The sequence below is a fragment of the Grammomys surdaster genome, unplaced genomic scaffold (assembly GCF_004785775.1).
Source record: "Grammomys surdaster isolate TR1022 unplaced genomic scaffold, NIH_TR_1.0 279, whole genome shotgun sequence".
NCBI classification, from domain to species: domain Eukaryota; kingdom Metazoa; phylum Chordata; class Mammalia; order Rodentia; family Muridae; genus Grammomys; species Grammomys surdaster.
In genome coordinates, this window is record NW_021604720.1 from 12,971,179 (window position 1) to 12,981,329 (window position 10,151).

Sequence of the window (10,151 nt, forward strand, 5' to 3'; positions counted from 1 at the left end):
CATAACCTTTCTACACTGCTTGGATAATCCTGTTCCTTTTAACCTTTGAACCTTTTATCCCAAACAGATTGGTTGCCTTCACACAGCACTGCTCTCAGCAAGCTCAGCTATTCACCATGGCAGTTATCTATTGCTATGAAGAATTGCATTGAGTGCATGCTCACAGGTCCTTTGGTCTGAATGTGACTTTGGTCTGTATGGGAAAAAGTGTGCCAAAGATGGCCGGTTAGTCAAAGATGGGTAAGAGTGTTCTTGAGCTCCTATAGACCTAAGACAGAGGCATACATCAATAATGCTATGTATGTTCTCCATGACGGGTAATAAGGAGCAATATAGACACCAACCTAAGCCAGGCATGCTCGCCCGACCACTCTTTACCCTAGACTGGATGAAATCTTGTGCCCTGTCCAGCTATTGGCACTGCTTATCTTAAAAAACCTAAAAAGGGGGAACTGTGCCCTCCCCCGAGCCTTGAGCAGGCCTGAAAGACCTTGTTTACCACAATAAACCAAAAATAATAGGACCTAGGTGGAGTTACCTACCTTGGCTGCATGTACAGTCTGCTACAGGAACTTAGAATAACTGCCTGCTGAGCTTGCCTTGAGACATCTTCAGCTGTGACAAAGGATGGGTTCCCCAACCCATCTCCCCAGCAGTGACCAAGGATGAGTCCCCTCACCCATCTCTGGCTGAAGCAAGAAGGGGTTCGGTGGTGGGGCTTTCCCTTTAAATTGAGAGCTGAACATTAAACTTTGAGCCTTGATCAGAGAACTTTGTCTTAGCTTCATCTTTTCTTGCCCTCCATCCCTTTTTTCATTTCCAGCCCCCCTTTCAGGAGAACCCAGTTGGTCTGTGGCCTCAGATGGCTACAAGAAAATCTAGAAAACGTCCAGATTCTACCCTTAAGGGGTACAACAACATCTGTAGATGAAGACCAAATGCTGTAAGCTAGAACAGACTATGTCCAACTCGGCAGGTTCTATACAAGCCATTTATTTGAAATGCCAACTATATGTAGGATAAAGTTGGTGTTACATGCTTATCAGTAACAGTAGAAAAATAGAACCAGTGAAAACCTCTGTACAACTGTGATGGTACTCAAAAGAGAAATGTATCGTTTACAATGTTTCACACAGACGAATTCAAGTTTGGAGGTACCTAAATAAAAATACTATATATTTCTTTAAAAAACACTATGTACAATTGAAGCGTAAACAAGTTTTACAAAGTACTGGTTATGCAGGTTGTAAAAACACTTGCATAGGACATGAAATCAGTTTAAGAAAGATTTCTGAGCCTTTAGCATTGAAGGCACTTGACTTTACCATTAACAGCACAACCACAAGAAACGAAGTGGTGGAGGCCAGCTGTGGCGCATACACGGACGGCAAGGGAGCTCGGAACATCAGGGTTTTCAATTGCCTTATCTGAGAGCAGAATGCCCTAGCGTCTACCCAGATAACCCAGACAGTCATCTGCAGGCATACCTGAGGACTCTTCCAGAACACATCTGATCTCAGAGCTCACAGAAACACACAAGTAGAAGATATTTCCAGGACACAAACTTGCAGTCGTTCTATAAAAATGTCCGCAGCATTATAATATTCTGAATACAGAGGATTGGTATGGTCATGGATCTGATTTTTAAGGAAAACAAAATCAAAAGACTTGCCCAGACAATAAGCACATGACAGCTAGTACAACTGTTGGGACAAAAGAACTTCTATTTTACAGAGCACTGTTCAAAGCAGTGTTTATAGAGGATAGTAAAACACCTGCAGGGCGTGCAGAACAGCTAGCTCTTAGCAAGATTATCTGAATGAGGCTTGAAAGTAACTACATGGTAGACTTTGTGAATGGCTGCAGACCCAGGGATAGCACCCATCACTGCGGCATTAATAGTTTTGACTACAAAGAGATTAACTCAGCCCTAATGGAAATCATTGCAAAACAATGGTCTTATGCAAATTTCACGAAAAGCTTTTTTTCCCTTAAAAGGCAAGTATTATGAATACATATCTCCTTGTTGTAGAGAATGCACCTGAGGCCAGCTTCGGCCCAGCTGGCCCACATGGCATTCATCAGCTCTCATTACTTCTGTAGCATCAGTTTCAAATGTGTAAGAGCTGTACCCATCGCTATCAACGTCAACAAACAATGAAAGGAAATGCAATAAAGGATGACAAATGTTAATAGAAAACCTGAAACCAAACACAACAGCCAATGAGAAAGCAAAATCAGGAATTAGGTTGAGTTACAGAAGAGGTACAGAAGTCATATATTTAACACTATAAGACCTAAAAGCCCAACAGGTTACTGAAATGCTAGGCTAGCTCAGGCCCGCACTGAAGAACAAAGTCAATGGAGGAATGTAAAAGGGAGACGGTCCATGGAAATTTAAGGATCTATGTTTTGAATGGTTTTATTTTTTTTCTCCTTATGAGCCATAGGCAACTTTAAATGTAAGTTATTTTTCAAAATTACAAAACTAAAACAAAAATACAAGAAAAGGATCAACAGCGTCTTGAGAACCTAAGTGGTGGTTCTCCAGCCTCAGCACTCAGTGGGACTGGAATGGTGATTGTCCAAACGGCCTGATTGTCCCTGGCCTCAAAAGGAGATCTGGGATTTTTGTGATTTGGTTTATATTATACATATATACCTTCTTTTATGAGACCAACCCTATTCACATTTCACATTTTAAGTACAGCATTAAGAAACTTCATAGATGGTTCACAGAGGCACACAGTCTAGCTTCCCACGAACACCTATCCTATCACACACAACACCACACCTGTTTATCTTCTGCAAGTCACACCAGTCCACAATCCCACAGATTAAAGCAAGATTTCCCTCGATACACACAGTTTGGCCAGTTAACCTACTAAGTCACTAAAAACAAACCTTATAAATTAAATAAGACTACAAACAGTGTCCATTTACTTTTATAATTACATTATGTGGATTAGAGAGTACATTTAATGAATTTTCAGAAAAAATAAAAAGTGTGAGATCGATGGTCCTAAAATGTTAAAAAAAAACAAAGCCTGTCAAAGGTGAGAAAGCTGTGATGTACTTGCTTCTTTGCAGCACCTGCACAATACAGTCTGATCTGGAACCATCTCAAACCACATCAAACAACCAGGTCCCACAAACAGGCAGGAGCAGAATGGAATTGCTTTTGCTTCTGCAACCTGAGACTGTGCTTCAAAAGATACAACTTTTAAAGATGAGCAGAGCCCTGTGGTTTTCTACCTTAAGAAAAAGAAGAGCCTGACAGGTCACGTGAGCCCACCTTGCGGCAGATCTATAGCTGCCCTGTCCAGGCCTCCAAGTTTAGGATGCACATGACCAGGGCCAGCCACAGTCCCTGGATTCATGAGCTAACGAGCGAGGCAACAGAACCAGTGGCAGCCATTGTGGGGTACACAGAGATGGGCATGGTCCCATCTATGAGATCATCTACTGTTAGGATGGTTTAAACGTCAGGTCATTCCTGAGTGTATATTCACAGGGTCACGTGGGAAAAGATCCTAAGAGAAACTACAGTTTCAGGAGAAATCAGAGTTGCTGATACCCAATAGAAATCTATTTACTTCAAAGTGCGTGCAATTCACTTCTCCGGTAGCTTGTGAAGGCTCCCTAGCCCTGCATAGTTTTTGAGTGAGTGTAAGTGATTCCTAGTTATATGTATACACATAGAGAAGAAGTTCCCAAATACTTTTTCCATACACAATGTTCAGGAAGTCTCTTTTCTTCTAGGTGCTACAGCTGTGTGTTTATAAAAATACAAAATGAATGTTCAAATGGTGCTGAAGTGATTTAAAAACTTAAATACTAATATATTTACACTGGAAAGTAAGAAAAAACAAAAAAACAAAAACAGTCCTTAGCTCACACATTGCCCTTCCAAGAGAAGGGATCATGAACGAACCCACGTGCTCAGTGTTTCAGTAAATACCAAACCAGCGTCTCCGGTGGAGTTCAAGTAGGACACGTAGTGTTTTACTGAAAATGAAATAGTTTTTGGTGATAAAGCACTATGCATTATACAACTTTGAAGAAGACACCAAAGTCCAGACATACTTGACAATATTAAGAAAAATGTATGATTACAAATACCAAATGACATACATAAGACTGAAGCCCTTTTGTTTTTGTTTTTCCCACAAAATGCAAGACAACCAAAGGCAGTCATTTCCCCCAGTATCATGAATCACATGCAGAGCCAGGCACCCCATCAGTGTGCGCTGTGTGTGACATCACCATCTCCGATACTGTTTTTTGTTTCATTTTGTTTTTAGAGGCAGGGCTCACATACCCAGCCTCATCTTGAATTTACTATGTAGCCTAAAATGAAATGAACTTCTGATTGGCTGTCTCCACCTCCCACATGCTGAGATTATAACTGTGCACATCCACACCAAGCCCAGCTCTACTGTTTTCTAATACTAAAGTCTAATTTCCTCAAGCCATGTGAGTGAGGAACTCTACTCCAGAATCTACAGGGGTCCCAACAAAACCCACACTGTAATTACACAGCAGCCATATGCTGAACACCAAGGCTTCCTTCCTTCCTGTTCTTTACTGAATCAAAAAACATCAAGACCTGGACTTCTGCTGTGGGGAATGAAGACTGGCTTTCAAGAGTTACCAAAAAAAAAGAAAAAGAAAAAGAAAAAGATATCAGATTTATGGAGACTGAGCAGGAAGATTCTGAACTGAAACAATCACCAAAAAGAGAGGAGCGTTTGATGTGCTGTTCTTTGGAATTTCTATAATTAAAAAATAAACACAACTATTTTGTAAGAAAATACATCTTAAGTGTGCAACTCAATGCACATGGAAACTGGTAATGATAGGTAAAATGCAAAAAGTATGAAAATACAGTCCTTTAAATGTAGCAATAAAGTTTAACACACTGTTATAAAATCAATACAAATAAAATGTACAAGTGCAAAAAGTTAGTCATCTGTAAAGGAGAGAAAGTGCCAGCTTGCTTGCTCTTTAAGATGTTCCCCACACAACTGTTAAACACAAAAGACAGATGCAGCATTCAAAACAACCCTCTTAGCATGCCATGTATAATAAACATATATACACACAAAAGCTAGAATAAAACGTGGAACTGAGCTGGCATCGATAAACCGGTCAGTAAGTTGTTGGGTTACATCATAAGACAAGATGTTTCACATCTCAGGCACAGACTCGGAAGCTACTTCAGAGGGCAGACTTTTTGTAGAGGAAGTCTGGCTTGCTTGGCGACCTCCTTCCTCTGCTAATGGAATCGTCCCTTTCCAGATCTGCATTTCTCTGAGCTCCACGGCCCAGGGACTCACTGTCTGTCAGTCTTCTACTGGCTCGCTCTTCGAGAACTTCAGAGCTACATGCAGAATGGGAAGGAGGTCTGTTAGGTGTCAGCCCAAAAGTCAAGTCAGTTTCTATTGCAGTTCTTGTCCTGACATGGGCTGGACCATTACTAGCATTTTCTGAGGCTGCTGAAGGAAAGTCTGACCTCTGTGGAGGCTGCTCAACAACATCCAGACGTATTGGCTCACTCTTCTGCTTGTGTAGATGCCCGTCAGGAGAAAGTGGATATTCCTTCCTAGTGTCTTCCTGCTTTTTAGGAGAGGTCTGACCAGGTAGGTAAGCTGACTTTAAGCCATTTGGTGATGCCTTATTGTGGCTGTACAAGTCTGGACCAAAATATCTACCATGAGAAGGGGAAGGAGTGCGTCTGCCAGGAGGAGTGGAAGGTCTGCAAGCAGCATTTGAGAAGTCATAGAGATCTGGGTATTCCTGCTGATTTTCTCTGCCGTCTGGTTTCTGCTCTAGTGTGTGTTTTTTCCGAGACGTGTGTGTATGTCTCTGTGGAATACATGAGAGATGCTGGGGAGGCCCTGGTCCTGCTTCAGAAACTGTCTGGCATAATTCTGTGTTTGCAGCAAGCTCTGGGAGCCTCCTGTCCTTGAGCGACAGTGTAGACACCCCCATGGCGATATCTGGCATCAGATCATTCAGCACAGGCTGTGGACACTGAGACAGAAACAAAGGGGCATGATCAAAAAGAAAAAAAAAATCCATATATTTCTTTCAAATCCTTTCAAGATTACAAAGTATATCATTGTATTTAGGAGTCCTAAAAATACAATTTTATATATGTGTATATATGAATGAATACTATAAAGCACGACCCTTCCCTAAAGAGGCCATGACTGTTAGCACTGTGAAGCTCTTCAGCTCTGTATCGATGACTCTGGATTACACAAAGGTTAGTGCACACTGTTCTATCACTCAGCTTCCTTTGAGATGACTTGAAATCACCATGTAACATTTTACTGTACTGTTGAGATATAATTTAATCTTTTACAGCCCCTGCACACCCACATCTCCTTTCTCTCCTCTATCCTCTGAAGGTCTATGTATCCTGGCTGTCCTGGAACTCATGTAGACCAGGCTGGCCCTGAACTCACAGAGATCTGTGCCTCTGCCTCCCAAGTGCTGGGCTTAAAGGTGTGTGCCACTATGCAGAGCCAAGGCAGATTCTCTTACTCAAGCCTAGAACTCATTGACAATGGTTAATCTGGCTAGCCATCTTAGTCTGGGGAATCCCTTTCAACTTTCTGATGCTGGAATCCCAAGTGGGCTACCACACTCTCCTGGCTTTTATGTAGGTTCTGGGGATCTAAATTTAGGTGTGGGACTAGAGAGATAGCTCAGTGATTAAAAGTACTGCCTTCTCTTCGAAAGGACCTGTGTTCACTTCCCAGAACCCACATGGTGGCTCACAACCATCTGTAATCACAGTTCTAGGGGATCCAACTTCTTCTAACTTCCATGGGCACCATGTGGTACATAGACTATGCATCTAACTCAATAACAAACACCAAAAAATTAACAATTAAAAAAGACAACCAAGGGCTGGTGAGATGGCTCAGAGGTTAAGAGCACTGACTGCTCTTCCAGAGGTCCCGAGTTCACTTCCTAGCACCCACATGGTGGCTCACAACCATCTATATAGAGGGATCTGACGCCCTCTTCAGACAGGCAGATGTATATGCAGCTGAGCAATCATATTAAATAATAATAATAATAATAAATAATAATAAATGACAACCAAACTTGGGTCTTCTTTATTGCACAAGAAAAGTTTGAACACAAAGCTATCTCCAACATTCTTGGTTTAGCTCTTTGAGAGAGGGTGACTCTGGCTGGCCTGAAGTTTGCAGCAATCCTCAGTCTTTGCTTCTTGTGTGCAGGGACTGCAGATTTCCCACTATGCCTAGCTTTTTTATTTTCATTTTCTAAAAGTCTAAGTTGAACCCATCTTTCTTCCTCAGACTCCCACAGTGCTGGGATTACAAGTGTGCACCGTCATACCTGACTCTTATCATTAGACATTTAGGTTATTCACATTTTCACTCTAGTCAGGATTGTATCAGTAAATGTATTAATAAATAACCTTTAAAGAGAATTGTACTTAAAATATAAAATAGGACTTTTAAAATTGTAAGGCTAGGCCATCAGAGAGCAGGGAAGGACGGAGGGACATAAAAGGAAGGATAATAATATGACCCCAGGTGTACACAGGCTCATCCCTTCCAATGAGGTGACTTCAGTGATGTTTCCCTGCACAGGTATACGTTCATTGTTCTCCACTGAATGCTGCTGCTACCACAGGACAGAGGATGAAGAATTAGAAGCCACTGCTGTTTTTCTCAAATGTATTACATAAAACAGAAATCCAACTTCTAGAAGGTCAAAACTCAGATGGAAACCCTCTCTCAATCACTCCCTGATGAATGAGCCGGCTGGAGGTGGAGACAGGCATGAGGACTCATTTCTGCTGGGTTTCTCAATGGGGAGCCTTTGTCACACACCGTGGTCCTAGTGGTCCTAGTGCGTAGTGCTTAGGAGAATACAAGAGAGGAGTCTACACACACGCTTGCATAGAGGATCAGGACCCGGATACACGCGCGCGTGGCATGCTCCATCACTGTGTCATCACTGTGGACATGGCAGGGCTCAGCAGGACACTGCTTGCTGCCACCTCACTCACCTGATGTCTCTCCTATCTATGCCTGCCCTCTTTTTTCAATCCCCTGAAGAGAAGCTTCCAGTTAGTCAGTAACACGTCTGGGTGCGGCTAACTCCCACCAGGATCCCTGGAGCTGAGGGAACAGCTCCCAAGGTCCTATACCTTTGTTTTTGAGAAAGTTATCTAAGTGTTGACTTACCACTTGCTTCTCAGATATTATTGCTGCTGAGGCGGCAGCAGCTGCAGCAGCAGCGGCAACCGTCTGTCTCCCCAGGCCTGTGGTGTTGGTACAATCAGGAGGTGCTACTTTAACACCTGGCAAATAGACTGGGGGAGGGCCAGGTTTAGGAGCTGTTCTGGAGTGAAACAGTGAGTGATTACAGGGGTAAGAAAATGAACGGGAAGGGTGATGACTGGGAGGCCTTTGTTTCCAGCCTGCCTTGAGCTGGTTATGGATTGGAGTAGCTGGAGGGTGGTATGGAGGGGGAGGAGGGGGCAAAGGTGGATGGAAGGCCACAAAAGAGTCCAGGTCTGTAAACATGGTTTCTGCAGTAGGGGTACTGTTGACACGACATCTCCCGGGCTGCCTCATTGTCAAGAGCGGACTTTCATCCCCAAACCGTTCATCAGGAAAGAACTTGTGAGGATTCTAAGAAAGATTATAAAAATGTAAAAGTTAGCAGTTTAGCCCAGGCTGCCCTTGAACTTAGACCTGAGGACAACCTTGATGAGGAGGAGCTTCAGCCTCTCCTGCTTCAACCTCCCAAATGCTGGAAGTACAGATAGGTGCACCATGCCTGGCTGTGCCGTGTCTTCTTTTCCCCCTGATAGCACAGGCTGGTCTCTAACTCACTATGTAGTAGAGGCTGGCCTTAAACTCCTAATCTTCCAGCCTCAGCATTCCAAGTTCTGAGATCACATGTGTGCACCATTTCATCTGGTTTTATGTTTGCACCTTTATTGGATTTTAAAAAATGGAAATCTACAGGGAGAATTAAGTCAGGTACCAAGAGACAGAGTGCAGGAGGCAGCCCACACAAAGCTGCCCCACTAACATTCTGTCAGCAGCTCAGGCATTGTTAGCAAGATCATGTGACAAAGCCAAACTCCAGTAGTAAAATGTAATTCAAATATGCCGCTGCTAAAGAAATTAAACACTGAAACCAGGGAAGGATCTTTCTAGAAAGTTTCTGATACAACATCTTTGTATGTATCTGACGCAACTACAAAACATCATTCCTTACACTTTATGCATTAGTAAATTACACTAAGATACTGATAAATGTAGAATGTTTCTGTACAATTTATAAAATTAAGATACTTTTTTTCTTTTTTTTTTTAAGATTTATTTTTTATTTCTATGAGTGCACTTCAGACACACCAGAAGAGGGCATCAGATCCCATTACAGATGGTTGTGAGCCACCATGTGGTTGCTGGGAATTGAACTCAGGATCTCTGTAAGAGCAGTCAGTGTTCTTAATTGCTGAGCCATCTCTCCAGCCCACTTTTTTTTTCTAAGAGTTTTGTTTTTGTTTTTGCTTTTTTGAGACAGAGTTTCTCTGTGTAGCTCTGGCTATTGTGAACTTACTTTGTAGTTTCACAGACGGGCCTTGAAAAGAGATCCGCCTGGCTCTGCTTTCCAAGTGTGTGCCGCCACCACCTGAAGCTTTTTTTAAAGACAGGGTCTCACTATATAGCTCTCACTGGCCTGGAACTCCCAATGTAGGCTAGGCTGGCCTTCAGCTCAGAGATCTGCCCACTAGAATTCAAATATGTGACCCCACACCCAGACAGAAAATACAATTTAAAATGGCAAAGGGAAAAGGAATGACCATAAGAAGGATGATGCTAATGGACAGGCTAATAACAGTGAAGGGAGAAAATCACAAGGCCATTGCCACAAAGAACTACAGGCAACTAAGGAATGCTGAGACTGGGAGAAAGAGTCTTCCCCAGGGAAGAGCACACCAAGTGGTTATCCAACACCAAATGGTCAGTCCTGGAAGCATATATACAAGCAACACTATACACACTGAGCAGGTTGTATTTAAAAAGTTAGGATCGATCTCTCTCTCTCTCTCTCTCTCTCTCTCTCTCTCTCTCTCTCTCTCT

The 10,151-nt window shown here is 42.6% G+C and overlaps 1 protein-coding gene across 1 annotated transcript; it reads right to left on the reverse strand.

Moving 5' to 3' along the window:
* Positions 1 to 977: 977 nt before the first annotated feature.
* On the reverse strand, positions 978 to 8,963 carry Btbd7 (BTB domain containing 7). The gene is made up of 2 exons (XM_028777330.1): positions 8,238 to 8,963; positions 978 to 6,036 (listed from the first exon to the last, which is right to left on the reverse strand). The coding sequence occupies exons 1-2, from the start codon at positions 8,628 to 8,630 to the stop codon at positions 5,221 to 5,223; spliced, it is 1,209 nt and encodes a 402-aa protein (XP_028633163.1). The 5' UTR covers positions 8,631 to 8,963; the 3' UTR covers positions 978 to 5,220.
* Between the last annotated feature and the right edge of the window lie 1,188 nt (positions 8,964 to 10,151).